The sequence below is a fragment of the Temnothorax longispinosus genome, chromosome 11 (assembly GCF_030848805.1).
Source record: "Temnothorax longispinosus isolate EJ_2023e chromosome 11, Tlon_JGU_v1, whole genome shotgun sequence".
In the NCBI taxonomy this organism is placed as follows: domain Eukaryota; kingdom Metazoa; phylum Arthropoda; class Insecta; order Hymenoptera; family Formicidae; genus Temnothorax; species Temnothorax longispinosus.
In genome coordinates, this window is record NC_092368.1 from 1,845,291 (window position 1) to 1,861,993 (window position 16,703).

A 16,703-nucleotide genomic window follows, 5' to 3' on the forward strand; every position below is an offset into this window, starting at 1 on the left:
TAATATGGCTAGACGAAGCAATCGAGAGAACTGTATGGATACACGTCTCATCTTGGATGCATATGGTGATAATATTTCTCTATGGCGACAGTGATTCCCCTGACACAGATACATATTTAAGTGCACGCATCTGAGATAAATTTTCAAAATCGATTTTTTATTCACATACACAGGTATGTACATGCATGTATGCTCTTGGATCTATTGTAACAGGAAGAACAAAAGTCAAAATCCCCAGTGGCGCAATCGGTTAGCGCACGGTACTTATAAACAGTAATTCAGTGAGCAATGCCGGGGTTGTGAGTTCGAGCCTCACCTGGGGAACTTTTTTTTTCTTTTTTTAATTTATTCTTTCCGTCATCGCTTTACTCTAATTGACACAACACATTGTTTGCATTGTGATAGATGATAATGTGCGTTGACCAATTAAAATGTCAATAACAATTTATATCCAAATTTGATGTATACAATAATAAAAATTGTCATTGCAATAAACTTTAAAATATAAATATTTAATCAAAACGATAAACTTATAGTTTTCGAAGACATTGCAAATATAAAACTGGAGATATTTACGTGGAAAAGCGTATGACAATTGAATCATTGTCCAGACAGTTTGAATCGGTAATTTATTGATTAAAAAAAGGCTAGACAAGAGACTAGAACACTGCAAAAACATGTGACGTGCATCTTCTACTTAAGGATAATTTTATTAAAATAAACTGCGAAATTTGTACAAAATTAACGTCCGTTGCGTCTCGCAACAACTATACAACTGTACAACCGCTTATTCTTGACACGTACTTTCTTTAGTGACACTTTCTTCTACAATTTTGCGACGATTTCTCCATGCTCTCATATACGTTCTCGGATGAACAGGTAAGAATCCAGCGAGTCCTAATAAATCTGCAACGGGTGTGGTTATCTGTGCACCTTTGGCCAGCCAATATTGTATCCTTTCGAAATTGAAGGACACTAATTTTTCATTGTGCACATTTGGAATAGGGTCGTAGACGCCAACTTGTTCTATTGGTGGACTTCTTTGCGCCTTTTTCACCTAAGGTAAAATTGAGTGCTTAATCAATTGATTTCTAGCTAGAAAAATGTTCCTTCTTGTTCCGACTTCTCTACATGGCATTTATATCTTTGTTTTTTTTTCTTTTTTTTTTTCTTTTTTTGCGTGCGTGATATAGTTACAAAAATCATTTAAAAAGTATAGATAAAAATGCACTTTGTAACGACATTAACTTGTAACAATTCTTGAAAAACAAACTAAGCCGACTTACATCTATTACGACGATATGATAGAACGGTCTATTGGTGCAACCGTAACGAACAAGACGTAGCGCCTTGTTCAGTGGCGAAATAATACCTGTCCCAGACGAAGGATGTAAAGGTAATCGAGGCATATCTCTTTGTTTGTTTATTAATATTAAAAAATTAATCACCGCTTTTATGAACGTGCTTGTTTACGATGGACGAGACAAACATAGGATAGGATAGGTTAAACCACGGACAGAAATATATAGCCCTGAACTGCTCATAGGCTTCTGCACACAGAACGCGAAAACGCTTGCCGCGCGGCAAGAAGCGACGCGGTAGCCAATCAACGTGTTGCTTTTCCGTAATGGCTCCTGCCCACGGCCCACAGGACGCGGAAACGCTTGCCGCGCGGCAAGAAGCGACGCGGTAGCCAATAAACTTTTGGTTCTTACGGAAAAGCGACACGTTGATTGGGCAGGAGCCATGTGAGCAGAAGTCATGAGGCTGAGTTTCCACTGAGTGCGACGCGTGACGCAAACAGGGACTAATGCAGCCAAATAACTGGCCAGCCAATCAGTTTTCTTCAAAACGTGGCGCGACATTTGAGTTTTTAAATGCAGTATCAATCAGCTACGATAAGAGCGAAAACAAAATTAAAATTTATAATGTACCTACATAAATAAACAAAATTTAAAAATTACTATCAGAAAACTTGGTAGATTAATAAAAATATACGTTACGTTCCGAGTTGGGTTTTCACTGACATTTTATAATTTTTAATATTTTATAGTTATATATAGGGTGGTAGTTTTGATGCCAGGATAACGTCGCAAAAGAAGGAATATTGGAAGGATGAATATATAACAGAGTTTAATAATTGTAGAATTGGGAACTTCCGTTCGCTCGCAACCATTTAAACCGCAAAAGAATGTATGTTCAACCTCTCTTTTTTAGCCATTTACACACCCGCATCCACACCCATTCAAAAATCAGAATTTTATAGTTCCAAGCGTGCAGGAGAAAACGGTATGATATATTTTTTCGCAAGAATAAAATAAAATAAAACTTGATATTTTGATCGTTTTCAATCGATTCACTCTCCTTCCCTAATACGACCGATCATATTCAATGAGACACGTACAATTATAACGAATTGTTCAAGACTCTTCAGTACCGTTTCTCGCACGCTTCCCTATTCCCTAAGAACAAATCGACGATCTCGGATCTGCTTTCTACCTCGCGTTTGTTACATACGCAATCTGCATACTTACGATATGTGATATAGATATATAATGCGAGTTATATCGTGGGCAAGTCTTCGATCTAAATAACGAATAAGGGAACGTCGCGTCGTGCAAAATTATGCGCTACGTTTGTATATCATATCGTATCGTATCTCCTTTATATCATCTTGACTATACGTCGGCAATTGGATTCTTATTAAAAGATCTCCCGTCGATAGATCTTTCTTTGTCGGCGTGACAAAACTCATCTGCCCGTCATCGTGATGTTGGACGAAAGTGTCCAACACCGAATAAAACATACGAGAGATATCGAGAACATTCAGCCAGAGTCGAGAAAATCGAAAACTTCCCCGCTCAATTTATCGGTCAAAGCCAAACTAGTCCACTATAGTGTTTGTGCGTATAAACCAAGCGATAGACATTTCGATCGTATCGTACATTTATTTTGGTGGAATTTTCTCAACGCATACCTACAGTACGTACACATACTCGCGTACACACATACATACACATTAAACGTCTAAAGGCGAGATGAAATCAAAATTATACATAATAGACGCGAGTCAAACTAAATAAAGATACACTGAATCGTGACACGAATATATGTAGGTATATCGACACAAGCTTCTGCTCGCACTGATATTACTGATGATATATTATATAGCGTCTCTCCGCATACAATGTATGTGTATGTACTATAAACTTACAACTAAACAATTACGACGTGATAATAAAAACTTACGCAATGAGAATTATTGTGACTTAATATATATCTCATAATATTAATATATACATCGTATGAGATACATGTATAACGTCGTTGTCGAAATTATATGATATTACATTGTAGTTGAGATGGACGTGATCCTTTGCGCTTGGTCTTCCGAGTCCTATTCGTCGGACGTATTATAGAGAGCCCGTTTTCACCAAGCGCAAAGATATGCCCGCCTTCTTCGAAACGCTACATTCTTTGGAACTTGTTCTAAAACTGAATTAGACGGCATTGTCGCCGAAATTATTTCAATACCTCGCTCACCGTTAAATGCGTGCTCATCTCTCTCTCTCTCTCTCTCTCCCCCTCCTACTCTCTTTTACATCAAGTTTACGTTAAAGGCTGGCGTGAAAAGTGACTTAGATCTTCTTATATGCTGCTGAGCGATCAGCGACAAATGTCGTTGAAATCTCGTAATATTCGATTACTATATAGGCGTTTACATATTGATAACGATGCATTTAACGATACTGTGTTACCGTGCTTCGATCGAATAACTCTTTTACAACATGAACTTTTCATATATTATTTTTATTTATTATCATTCAAGTATATATTTATAGTTGTAACTCAGAATAGCCGCGTAACACTCTCGGATCGGATAGCGTTCGCGAATAGTGGGTCATCAAGAGAAAAAAAGATACAAAAGTAAGATACGAAAAGATAAAAAAAATAACTCTCTTTTTGTGAATTCTTGCAAATAGCTGAATCATTTGAAAACACTGAGATATATATGAAATTTCGATAAGGTTTTACGCTCAACCGAAAATATCGTCTGTGTGTAATAACATCCATAATAATTAATAATTTTTCTCTTTCTTTCAGGGTACTCTTAATATCTGTGTTAATACCCGACCGACCCGTTATTGTCAATCTGATAAATCTGATAAACCTGATAAATCTGTCTACATTTCGCTTCTATACGTGATGCTAATGCGTAACAATGCAAGCTTGCGTAACAATACCATTATTATGAGACGCGAAACTTTCTCATGCAATTTAACAGGTTTACGGTACGATAATCAACGAAAGGAAGTAGTAGCGTCACCGATCGAGGTTTAAACGTTTCCCGACTTTCCCCGTTTACTCAATTCGAGAGCGAGAGCTAGTTCGGCGTCTTCCTTCTCCTTACGCCTGAGCCGCTCTTCTTCCGCTTTTATACTCTGCTTTTCTGCCCACGCAAGTTGCTCGTCCTCCGATAAATTCGTTATGTTATTACCGTTCCACATCTTGCCGAAGCTGTCGGCGAGTTTCTCATCGTTATAAATGACATTGGACTTAAAAGCGTGCGCTACATCTGATTCGTGCTGCCTCGCGACGGCCTTCGCGTCTTTACTCGCGAACGCTTCGTCGAGATTGATCGTTTTCGCCTTGACGTTGGCGAACGCTTGAGAAAAATCAGCCTCGATGTCTCGAACGTTTTTGTTATCGGCGGAAAAGGCTTTCCCAAAATCGACGTCGAACTTGCTCGCGCTGCTCGTGCTCGTGTCACTCGTACTGTTCCTCTCGGCTTTCGCTTTAGCGAGCGGGAAGGTACTTGAGAAATCATTGTCGAAAACTTTAGCCAAAGCGTTTTTACTCGAGAACGCGGATCGCGTCTCGAAACCGAAAGGATCAGTCTTCTCCGTCCCCCTACTGCTGCTGCTGCTCCTCTTGTTCGCGTTCAGGTCCTCCGCCTCGTCGGCGAACGGGTCCGTTATGTTGAAAGGGTCTTCGTAACGATAATCTCGAAAGGGATCCTCCGTAAAGTCCGACAGCTTCGGTTGCGCCATCGCCGCTACGTGGGTGGTTTTACTCGTCGCTCTTGGTGGAGCCGTTCGATTAGCCGTTGGTTCTGGCTGAAGCAGGTTTTTGTCACTGGTCAATTTCGTTTTACTGAAAAGGTAGAAGAGAATGACGCGGATCGCCGTCGACTGTCCTCGCCGGCTGCTCGGGCTGGCAGATTAGGCCGCTACTCTCACACTACGTCACAAAGCTACGTCGAAGGTGCTGGAATTTTATGCGATGTTCGAGACACATACTTCAAGGACAAACTATATACGCAAGGTAAGAAACCTTACGTGTATCGTTATCCATTATAACGTGGTTCGAATACATCGCAGAAAATAAAACTAAAATCAACAATAATCAAATATATATTCATGCGACAATGCAAATAAACTTGAAATAGAAAAATTCCTAAAAAGAAAAATGATAAATAAATTAATTTGCAGACGATACACTCCAGAAGGCAGCTCAATAGTAGGAAAACAAAAAAATTGTGCAGCTTCTACCTAAATACAAAACAAAATTAAATACACAATCAATTAAATCACGTAAAAATCACAATTTTATATTCTTCTTGATTGTATAGGGAATAATTGCCGCGAGATGATTTTTAACGTGATATATATATATATATCACCGTCAAAACTAATTTGTTGGTATCAAGTTTGACGAATGTAAAAGTTAATTAACTTGTTGTCTTCTTCGTTCTATCCGTATCTATCGATCCGTATTAGGAAAGATTTGTGTGAGTGACTTTTTGATAAGAGACTCTAGTTCCTAGTACCTACTATAAGGTCAAGTATCATCGTGTTGTGCATCCATATATTTAAATTTATAGATTTATAGATAGTGGTATGTTCTCTAACAATTGCGGGCAAATATTTTCCAGAAAGTCTGAATACCTATACTGTGCCACGTGCACGAGTTTGAAATTTTTGTTATTGTGTCTGGAACATGTTTGCCTGCCCACAGGCAAGGGCTCAGTTTTCGAGTAATTCGCCTGATGAAAATAAGATGGGACACCTTGTATATGAGTATCCTGTATCACCGTGTATACGTGTGAACATTGCGTAAGGCAAGTTCCTCTGGTATTCATCTATAAAATTCACTCATCTGTCACTCATATATCACATGTCTAATTGTAAGTGAATTGTAAGTAAACTAGACAATCATGACAGTATTATAAAAAATAGTCAAGTTTCCCTGGGTTGTGTATTATATGTATTTAAAAAATGTATAAAAGTTGCTAAGAAAATAACGCAAAAGGAAAACAAAAGGCGAAAACAATTACGAAAAGTGATTGTATTTAGAATAAAAGATACCATTAAATACGCACCTTGGAATCAAAATTGGCAAAGTCGGCGAATCCGGAAGATGCGAAACTATTATTGTTATCGATTGTTGTTTGCTGAGCGCCAAATGGATCTGAATTTGCGTTCGCAAATGGATCTGGAGTGGGTGAAGGCGTTGGGGGTGCGGGTGCCGCTCTCATTGGACCAGTAGTAGGACCTTGACTCGGTCGTGGCGGAGCCGGTCGTGGCGGTGGTTGCTTCGCTTTCTTTGGTGGAAGAGCAGGACTGGGGCTCTCGGGACGAGGAGGCGCATGAAGATTGGCAAAGGGATCCTCTCCAAATGGATCCTTCGTGTTCTTAACAGAAAACCATTGTTCCTATCAGCATCTTATTTAACAACGTTTCGATATAGCATGAAATATATCGACCAGGTATTCATAATCTTAATACTAATAATTTTATCTATATCTTTAACTCTCCGAAGTCACACCTTTTTTTTTTTTTTTTTTTTTTAATACACCCCGGCCACACTGGGGTGGTCCCCACCCAGACGGATTCAAAGTCTCATAATTCAAATTAATGTGCACATAAAAATTCATGAAACATCTTAAGGGTGTTGGTCAAAAATATATATATGGTGCAGAACCCGAAATGTGCTCCCAATTTTTTATAAAAAAATCGATTCGATATTAAGTAGCAGCCATTTAGAAATTATGTAAAAATGGTGTTATTTTAAGGGAAAAAAATACATCTTGCATGGGCGTTCCAATCAACATAATTACTTTGAAGATCAAAGTTGAGATTTTGGGTAGGTAAGGCGAACGCGTATTTTCACATTTTAATTTATGTATTTCTGATTAAAAGTAAATTAAAGTGTATTTTTATTAACAAATATTACATAAATACCTCAGAAAAGATAACTAATTGTAAGATAAAATAAAATGTAGATAATTAAAAATATCGCCCTGAATTTTTGTCAGGGTGGCCGCCACCCTGTGTAGCCTCGAAGGGTTAATACTTTCTCCCAACTTCATCGTGCTATCGTGCCAGCGAGACAAAAGTGGGAATTGGAAAAAGTGTTAAAAACAAAAACTGTTTAAAACCAAACCGGAGTTAAAAATATGGAGATTTTGACCAAACGTTCGCAAACAAGTAAAATTTTACATACCGACGTAGCTGCGGGTGATTTATTCTCAGCTCGCTTTCCATTACCAAATGGATCGAAAGGATCTTGCTTTGCCGCTACGTTAGTATTATCGAACGTGGTAAAAGGATCTGCCGCAAAACCATTCTATAGGATGGTTTTTTTGAAATTAGTGACCATGTGCTTAAAGAATGAAAGATTAAAATATCGCTCATAAATATTACATCGTTATAGTCAAACACTGCAGTCTGACATTTTCTACTTTCTGCTTCATCTTTTTCTCTGTCATCTTTTGTTCTTGCGCTCTTCTTCCACTACTTCGTTCATATTTATGTGACTGCGTAACCACTTTTTCTATCTTTTTTGTTTGTTTGTTTGTCCACTCTACACATCGTCGCGTAGATATACGCATACGCAAAATAATGAAAGAGTAGAGCAAGAGAAAATGTCGTAAGAAGCAGGAGAGTAGAGGAGCATAGTACGTGGACATGGCCGTAAAAAGAACTTACGTTAGATTGTTGCGTGGGAAACGCGCTTCCGAACGGATCCGACATCGTTGCGCTAAATGCTTCTTTGGCTTTATTCGATGCGAAAGGATCTTGGTCTCCAAATCCGTTTAAAGCGCCAGTCCCGATTGCATCTGCTTTTATTTCATTCGTCTCACCCGTATTCTTAGTTGTCGTTTCGTATCTATTTTTTTTTACAACACATATATATATATATATATATATACAAATGTCATTACATATAACTCCGATAAGAAAATTCGTCTCAAATAAAGTATATGCAATATATACGCACTCCAAATCTTCGATCTCGGGTATAAATTGTAGACTAGTATCAGGTACAAGATTGACGTCTCCCGCAGCGAGTGCAGAGTCATAAAGCGCAATGGCATCGCTCATCTGACGCTGTTGTTCCTGTAAATGAGTGATCTTTGCCTTTGCTTGACAAATCTCTAACTGAGTATCTTGCAACTTTTTCGTCAGCTCATTTAATTGGTCCCTGTTTTTATTCTGTTGCTGCTCTAATTGCTGCTCCTCTTGCCGCAGCCCTTCGAGCTCTTGCCTCTTGAAGTTTAGCTCTTCTTCCTGACCCCGCAGCACCGATTCTTGTTCCTCAGCTTGTTGACGGAGCTTATCGACCTCGAAGAAGATAAAATTGATTTATAAAGATTTGTATTTGCTTATCCCTCCCCTTCTCTTCCCCGTAAATTTCAAGTAAAAATAATAACTTGCACATTATTATCCGGTATATGATTGTATGTTGCTATTACGTTTGTACAATTGATATAGTCAAAACATAAAGAGATACACGATTTGATTTTATTTATTTGATAATATATTATTTAATTTTGCTACAGTTACACGTTATATGTCACGGGAAAGAGTGTAATAGAAAAAGTGTATAATTCATGCCAGAAAAGCACCAATAATGCATTAGCGCTATCAGTACGTATGTTTTGTACAAAAGTAGAAGTTGAAAAGCATAATATAATAGAGATTGTAGGTTTTATTTACTTTCGCACAAAAATGTTTTCAAAGGACATATATGTATTTACCTATCAGTGAAAGACGATGTCGAGCGATATTATACACACACCCCAGCGCACGAGCGCGCATAAGACATGTAATACGACATGTAATACACGCGCACATGCACGTACGCACGCACGCACGCACGCATCGTAGAAACATAACAAAATATGTAATTACGTAAAAGAAGAAAAAAGAAAAGAAAAAATTTACCCGAGATTTATTTCCTAATAACCGCGACAGATATTCGTACGTAACGAACGACATTATAATGCGCAAAGGTAACGATCCACTTTAAGCGAAACTGTCATCTTTTTATGTAGGTACCTTCTTCAGTTCCCTCTGAATCTTCTCTTCGACCTCACTCAAATCTCTATCTACTTCGGTCTTCTACAAACCAAACATAATAAAACAAAATCATAAAGAAAAATATAATACAAACAACTAGATGCATAATTAGTTAAATCAAACTTTTTTTCTATTTTCCTCGCTTTTCTTCCCTTCCCTTTCTTCAAAATTTACTGCCTATAATTAATTACGATTGTGTCACAGAGATATACGTCAGTAAACGCCGTTAACTCTTGCTTATTATGTATGCAAAGTGAATAAGTAGATGATTAATTCACAATAATTACGTAGTAAAAAAAATAATAACAATCAAGAAAACAGTAAGAAAATGGATTAGGATAGACGTATATAATAAATGTAATTTATGTCTTGTATTACTGTCGTATCTGTGGTCTCTATGTATTATTATTCGTACGTAATGAAACGTAAATATAACGAATGTATCGGTATACTCAAAGTGCAATGGCTTACATTTATTATTACTTCACTGCACTTATTAAATATCGTTATGTAAAAAATTGGCTTCATCTTACAAGAGCAAGCGACAACTGTATATGCGTACCACTACCGCACCGTAGTTGTACCTATAAAAAGCAGTGCCGCGGACATTCAGTAAGCAAGCCGGTTACATTACCGAACTTCCGTTTACCTGCGCTTTCAAATCGTTCAATCTCTTCTGCGCCTCACCCTTCTGATTTCCAAGTTGCTTCAGGGTTGCCGCAAGCGTGTCCAATTCGCTTTGAAGACTCTTAATCTCCCCGTTCTTTATCTTAATGTCGGCTTCCTTTTGCGCTATATCCTGCTCCATGCTTTGTCTTTCACGCACGAGTTCCGCTATGTCTTTACTTATCATATCCAATTCCGGATTCGAATAGCCTGATATGTTATTGTTTTCCTGTACAGTATAGAAACATATTTGGAAATGTTAATATCTGATCAACATTTCCTACCATATAAAGAAATGACATGTATTTCAGTACATCTAAAATTCATTTATACTAGAAAAAAAAGATGACGTCTATAAATTATAAGGATTTCAACGTAACTCAACGTAAAAAACAAAGTGTTAATTATGTAATTCTAATGTAGAAAATCCAAGATTGTCTGTCTACAAGGCACACGCCATTTCGCCATTAAGAAGTCTTAAGGTATTTAATTGTTTGATGAATTCTTGATTTTTTATATGTATATATATGAAAAAAAATGACACGACATTAGATGGATATTTTATTTCATATATTGCGAATACTTCACGCGACGACTCATGGCACAACGATAATGAAGATATCCGTTGTGCCAATTATCTTAATCTATTATTTAAACAACATATATTTAGCTTTGCTACTACCAAACTTGTTAATCAAGTACGAATTACGAAAAAAGATTATCAATAAATTGTTTAACGACAAACACGGTAGGTAGGCGCTTTGATATAAAAAAAAAAAGAAAAAAAACGCGTGATTAGATGTACAGATGTCGACATTTATATGATGTATAAATATATATAAATACATAATTGCAATTATAAAAATATTTAAATGATTGTAATCATAACAAGGTGACGAAATGTTTCTGAATATCGACGATTATGAATACCCGAGAGCTAACAAGACCCTGAGACATCTACACAAACAACAGTGGCTAGATTATTACGAGTGCCTGGAGGAAATATATGCGGACGTGAGGCACGACAAAATTACTTATCCGAGCGCGCTCATAGCGCTCGAGGGGACGTCCGTAACGTGCGATTGATCAACAAGATAATCTTAAAAATTTGTCATGCACAATTACGGTGAAATTTGAACGAATTGATTGATTTACAGTTTAGAATGCCAAATCTGCATCTCGCCGATGGAGATACATGTGACCTCTCTAATAGAATGGTATTTTAACAACAGCAGTGAAAGCAGTAGCGCTAAAAGTACACTGCGGAATACAGATCGCATTCTTAATTCACCAGATAACCGATATATCGTCATGTACAATGTCAAGGTATAAACCCCGAAAAGAGTTATAGCATACGTGTAACTCTGCAAAAGATCAGACAGGCGGAGATACTCTGTATGTTTTATATATGTAATATATACACACACGTTATTGAAAAAAGAATGACTTTAGCAATAATGTTAATCTCAATAATATAAATAGTATAATTAATAAATTAATAATGATTCTCAGTTAGAGCAAGCAGGGGCGTATTGGTGTGAAGTAGGAGATACCGTAGGGTCAGTTTACCATTTACATATTGATAGCGATTTGGAAACGGTGAATGTACATCCAGATAGAACAGTATTGGTGGAAAATGTGCCGGAATACAAGCTGAAGATTTATACTACTTGGACAACATGGAGTCCTTGTTCTATGTGCGACGCGGTCGGGATAAAGCTGCGATACGGTTACTGTACTGTCTCTCTTTCAGAAATGTCAGAGCATAAATATCTTGTTAACGAAAGCGCATCGACAATGAATGAATTGCAACATATGAAGCGAGGTATAACAAAAGATAGGTAAAAAAGCAAAATCTCCTTTAAATATTTCCTTTTGCTAAAACTCCTAAATTAAATTTCAAGCCGATGAATGGAATCGAGCGCACGAAGGCACGATGCAGACGGAAGTGACAAATACAACCTTGAACGTTCAATTGAGAACGGCGTTAATGTTATTTAAAAACAAGCTACCGTGCAAATCGAGACTTGTTCCAGAACAAGTGCGACTAATACCCGTTATTAAAAATAAAAAAACTGCAATTATGAGACGATATTGCAAGGTATGCGCGCGGCAGAGGTCTTAAAGCGTATTTATAAAAAACCGGTGAATCTTTGTTTTCTCTCGCATTATGTCGAAATATAAATTAGTCCTTTTGCATATGCTACACTCGCGTTCGACAGTTACACATTGGCAAAATATGTCGAAAAAAAAAACTTTCTTCTCAATTATCCGAATCTTAACGAGTAAACGTACACAATTCACTTTACACAATTTCCAATGAGAATTGACTTTTCACGATCAATGATCATCGATCAAAGTTTAAAACTATTTATTAATTCCTAAAATAAACAGAAAGTTTTCTCAACTTTATTAATGTATATAAACATGTATATAAATACATGTAATTTAAATAAGGTAATAAACGAAAGAACCATTTCGACGTACAAAGAAAACATTCACACGATGACATGCCACGCAATCTAATGTGGCTGAAATAATAGAAACTTTAATGAGGGTCAAATAATTAAAATAGATATTATTCTTGAGACAGAAAAAATGTCAGAAAAGTATCATATTTGAGGTGCGCGATGAAAAAGGCAATGTTCTGGAAAGTGCAAACAATAGCGCTGGTATATTTTCTATGATTCAAGGAATGCCCGAACCGTTGCCATCGATTGCACGTAGCGTAATTTATGAAAAACATGATAAAAAAATCAAACTTGTCTGTCCAGGGTAAAATTTATAAATTCTAATTATGTTTCACTAATCACGATAAATATAAAAAATAATATACAATTTGTTTTAGAAATCTGAATACAGACGTTCCGATTGTTTGGCGAATCAATGATAAAGCGATAATTCCATCTCACATTAAATTCCAATCGAACGGAAGAATTCATATTAATTCTCAGATGCAAATACTATTCGAATCTTTAAAGTTCGAGGATACTAATACATACAGGTAAATTAAATTCGTCAATGGACAAGGTTACATAACAATAATAATCTTAGTAAAAAAAATCATTTTTTTTTTTTACTACTCTAGTTGTTGGCAGAATAACGAAGTTGCTGGAATAATAAAGCTGAATGTGATTGGAGAGATAGAATTCAAACTGAATCATCATGTTATCTTGATTGGTGCTATCGTTATAATTAGCATAGTTCTGACAATGTTTTGGAGAGCATTCAAGGGACGAACACGATATACGATGCATTAATAAGTTTGTAAACGCTGACGTGTATTTAATTAAAGTTGCTCGTCATCGACAGTTTATAAAATGAGCAAGAGCAAGCATGCGTTTGCTCTAATGTCCGAACGGGAGATGAAAGAAAAGCGATAAAGTTGCTTTAAATACAGCATATTGGAGAAAAATATTTTAAAAATATTACCACTATAGTTTCCCCAGCTTTCCGTATAGAAGGTGGTATCATTTCGGGAGTTAAACTCGCCGGAGGATCTATGCCATTAAGTTTTTGCTTGATAAGCCACAAAGCTATGGCAAATTGTTCCTTATTCAGTTTTCCACTTTGACAAATGTCACATAAACTCCTAATTCATGAAATGGTTTTTCGTTATTAATGTTACACTATTGAGAATCTCTGGTAAATTGTCCGTAGTAAAAATGGCACTGTGCTATTACCATATATGCGCTAACACGGGATGTTTAAGTCCACTTTGTAGGAAGACGTCTTTGATCTCTGTACCAGAGACAAATCCGTCCCTATCCATGTCGGCTTGTAAAAATAATTTTTCCGCAGCTACTTGATCCTCGGCCGAAACTACCCATTGTTGCGCGCTTGCCTGAAAATATACGGTATAAGAACATTAGCAGTGTTTTGAATAATGCAGAAACATAGTAAGCATTACAAGTTTTTAAATTACAGTTTAAAAGATAAATACTTTTACGACGTCTAACCCAGACAAGCTCTTTACAGCCGTAGTATTGGGTAAGGGTGGAATCGGCGGTGGTTGCGATTGCACGTGCGGTGACGGTGACGGTGACGGTGACGCGGCGGCAATCGCTATGCTCATTGGCGTAGGAGACTTAGCCTTGGGGATAATAATGTCTTTCCTTTTCCCAGGTGGCATTAATTCTGGTGGAAGTACACTTGGTATCGCATATTTTTCCAATGCTTTATACACAAGATGCATAGCCTGTATAAAATAACAATTAAAGTTAGATAAAAAGAAAAAGAGAAGAAAATGTAATTCAAGCGATAGAAAAATATCGTTAGGTGTCGCTACACAAAACAAAGTAATAATATTTGTCGTCCAACATAAATTTCTCTACTCGTACTCGAGAATCTCATTCTACCATTAGAACGTGTTCTTTCAACCAATGCCTAATGCTACGGCAGGATCCATTTGTTATGCAAAAGCTATTTTGGCATATACAAAAAAGTATACGTAATACTCACAACTACAAATTCATGTCTATCCAGCATACCATCCTTGTCCATGTCCGCCAAGTCCCAAATCTTGCCAAGAGTGTCCATATCAAGTTTACTGTCCATAAGAACACCCTTCACTTTATTCCCAGATATATAACCATTGGATGGCTGTAAGCTATCAAAAAGCTGATCATATTTCGCCCGTTCCGTAGGATTAATTGACCAATCTCCATTATTGACGGATGTTATTACAGGCAGAGCATTGGCGATAGTTTTCTGTGGAACGACCGTGATGTCTCCCTGACAAATCACACAAACAGAATAAATGACGCGGTTTGTTTCACGTGCGAAAAAAGAAAGAAAAGCATGCGCACACCGTTTGGCGTGTGCGTAAATTTACCATTTTCGGTGGTGACACGCCGAGGCTTAAATTAGACATATTCAAATCCTTCCCCGTCTGGGCTAACGCGCACAACTTGAGCGCGACAAACATGCCAGACTTATCTAAGAACCCCCTCGACTGCGGATCAGCCATATCCCATATTTTACTCAAAATAACGTCGCTCAGCTGGGACTTTTTGAGAAATCTCGCAGCGTCCATCGCCTCGATCCGTCCATATCCGTTTGGATCGACCTAGAGGCACAAACATACATGTATATGAAATACACCTCTGCTCTTTCTAAAACCTAATAATAATAACAACATTAATATACCTGATTGTAATAAGCTTCATATATCGCGGTATGGCTTCCAGCCACCTGTAAAAGAAACCAAATTTAAATGTAGGTATTCTTTATGCTTATCTGCAGCAGTAATAGAGCAAGACGAGTAAGGCCTCTCTCTCTCTCTCTCTCTCTCTCAAGTGACATGATGAATAGATGGATTTAATTATTTGCCCCATTTGACCCCATCATATCGATAAAAAAGTTTAACAATAACGTCGATACGAGAATAATAAATAACGAGCAAAGTGACTTAAAATTTTCGGCGAAAACAAAAGCGCGACGCTCAAACGTCGACTCGCTTATTTATCATGGAGCTATACAAGCTACAAGCGTCAAGCGAGCGATGTGCCGCCAAAAGAAGGCAAGTTGTCGCGTCAAGTTCCGGAACGCATCAATGAAACGAACGACGCTAAAGAGACTTCCTCTCGGGCGAGTAAAAGCTCGACATCAAGATACTTAATATATATAATATACGCGAAAAATTACTCGACACTCGAGGCACCAAACTGTGGACCGCCCTCCTCTCACCAAGGTACAAGGTAGACACGGGGCGATCGTGGGCGACGCGAAAGTTTGGCGATTAGCGCGACAGTTTGGTGCGAGTCACGACGAGGGCTTACGGGAGGAAGCTCCTATGGCGCGCGCGAGTCACAACAAACGGTAGTATTCTTGTAAAATCGTCAAAATTGTCATGTACCTGCGTAGGTGACGGCAGGGCGGCCATACTTGCATTAAAGCACTGGCTTAACCAATCAGACTCTCAATCGATAGCGTACGATTTCGATTTTAACACGTTCGTCCAACATTTCGCGGATATACCGCCTTTAATCACTGGACATTCCGGCAAATTATCGTGGAATCTCAATCCTCTTCCTGCAGGCGCGATCGCGAAATCAAGGATGAGCGACAAGCGCGCGACGACAGAAGGAACTTTCTGAAGAGAAAACGGTTTACACGAGACACGAGATGCGCGACGAAATCTCTCTGTCGTTTTATTCAAAACCACTCGGCTCGAACTATACATTCGTACTATAGTCTATACCATGGTCTATATGCTATGCTACACGCTCCACGCTACAGTGACTAGTACTGCCACCTGCCACTGCCAGACAGTGGCTGCGTTCCAAAATTCATTTTAGGTTGTGTTCCGCTCTGTGATTGGTTCACAACATCAAGTTGGATGCGCAATACAAAAAGGCAATAGGAACAGGGAATAGCAACAGAATGTAGATTTCCAACCGATCGGAAAAGCCGTGTATCCATGCATTCTGTATCTATTCCCTGTTCCTTTGTATTGTTTATTCCTGCCGTTCCTGCCATGGCTTCAGTGATGCTAGGTCTACAATGCGAGTCGTAAAGTCGTGAGTCATAAGAATTGACCAATCACAATCGAATTTGAGAAGAATAATCGACTGTGATTGGTCAATTCTTACGACTCACGACTTTACGACTCGCATTGTAGACCTAGCATGAGCGGTCGTGCTTCTGGATGCATCCAGTGCCAGAAAGAAA

General features: G+C 37.9%; 2 protein-coding genes and 1 non-coding gene across 8 annotated transcripts in view; 1 reads left to right on the forward strand and 2 right to left on the reverse strand.

The window, feature by feature from the left end:
* The window catches only part of Mrps16 (mitochondrial ribosomal protein S16), an 8,289-nt gene extending 6,719 nt beyond the window's left edge, over nucleotides 1–1,570 (reverse strand). For 2 of the 3 annotated variants that reach the window (XR_011734534.1, XM_071794330.1), the window contains exons 1-2: nucleotides 1,287–1,570; nucleotides 805–1,057 (exon numbers count right to left, since the gene is read on the reverse strand). Coding sequence is in view for 2 of the 3 variants with exons in the window: in XM_071794330.1 (XP_071650431.1) it covers nucleotides 805–1,057; nucleotides 1,287–1,409 (376 nt within the window). In the remaining variant the exon portion in view is untranslated. Of the gene's footprint in view, nucleotides 1–136; nucleotides 1,058–1,286 lie in introns of those variants that run through there. The other variant, XM_071794329.1, reaches the window with a different exon arrangement.
* Nucleotides 232–324, forward strand: Trnai-uau (transfer RNA isoleucine (anticodon UAU)). Its single transcript is given in 2 exon segments — nucleotides 232–269; nucleotides 289–324. It is a non-coding gene; the product is annotated as a tRNA-Ile (tRNA).
* Nucleotides 1,571–2,116: 546 nt separating the features above from the next.
* On the reverse strand, nucleotides 2,117–16,224 carry Eps-15 (Epidermal growth factor receptor pathway substrate clone 15). 4 transcript variants are annotated; one of them, XM_071794314.1, is made up of 14 exons: nucleotides 15,889–16,221; nucleotides 15,180–15,224; nucleotides 14,866–15,099; nucleotides 14,493–14,765; nucleotides 13,975–14,229; nucleotides 13,715–13,875; nucleotides 13,464–13,623; nucleotides 10,015–10,260; nucleotides 9,345–9,407; nucleotides 8,284–8,627; nucleotides 7,992–8,172; nucleotides 7,507–7,629; nucleotides 6,383–6,694; nucleotides 2,117–5,117 (listed from the first exon to the last, which is right to left on the reverse strand). In XM_071794314.1, exons 1-14 carry the CDS (start codon nucleotides 15,913–15,915, stop codon nucleotides 4,338–4,340), a joined length of 3,204 nt encoding a protein of 1,067 aa, XP_071650415.1. In that variant the 5' UTR covers nucleotides 15,916–16,221; the 3' UTR covers nucleotides 2,117–4,337. The 4 variants fall into 4 exon arrangements, with proteins under 4 accessions (XP_071650415.1, XP_071650416.1, XP_071650418.1 ...); XM_071794317.1 differs by having other exon boundaries at nucleotides 5,014–5,154; nucleotides 15,889–16,223; XM_071794316.1 differs by having other exon boundaries at nucleotides 5,047–6,142; nucleotides 15,889–16,224.
* Nucleotides 16,225–16,703: the final 479 nt, after the last annotated feature.

Bases quoted from the DNA above. Each gene is read 5' to 3' on its own strand.
- Eps-15 (XM_071794314.1), bottom strand. From the start codon at position 15,915: ATGGCCGCCCTGCCGTCACCTACGCAG. The intron at 13,624-13,714 runs GTAATAGCACAG...TTCATGAATTAG, and splicing joins CCCGTGTTAGCGCATATATG to GAGTTTATGTGACATTTGTC. The intron at 9,408-10,014 runs GTAAACGGAAGT...TTTGGTTTGTAG, and splicing joins TGAACGATTTGAAAGCGCAG to AAGACCGAAGTAGATAGAGA.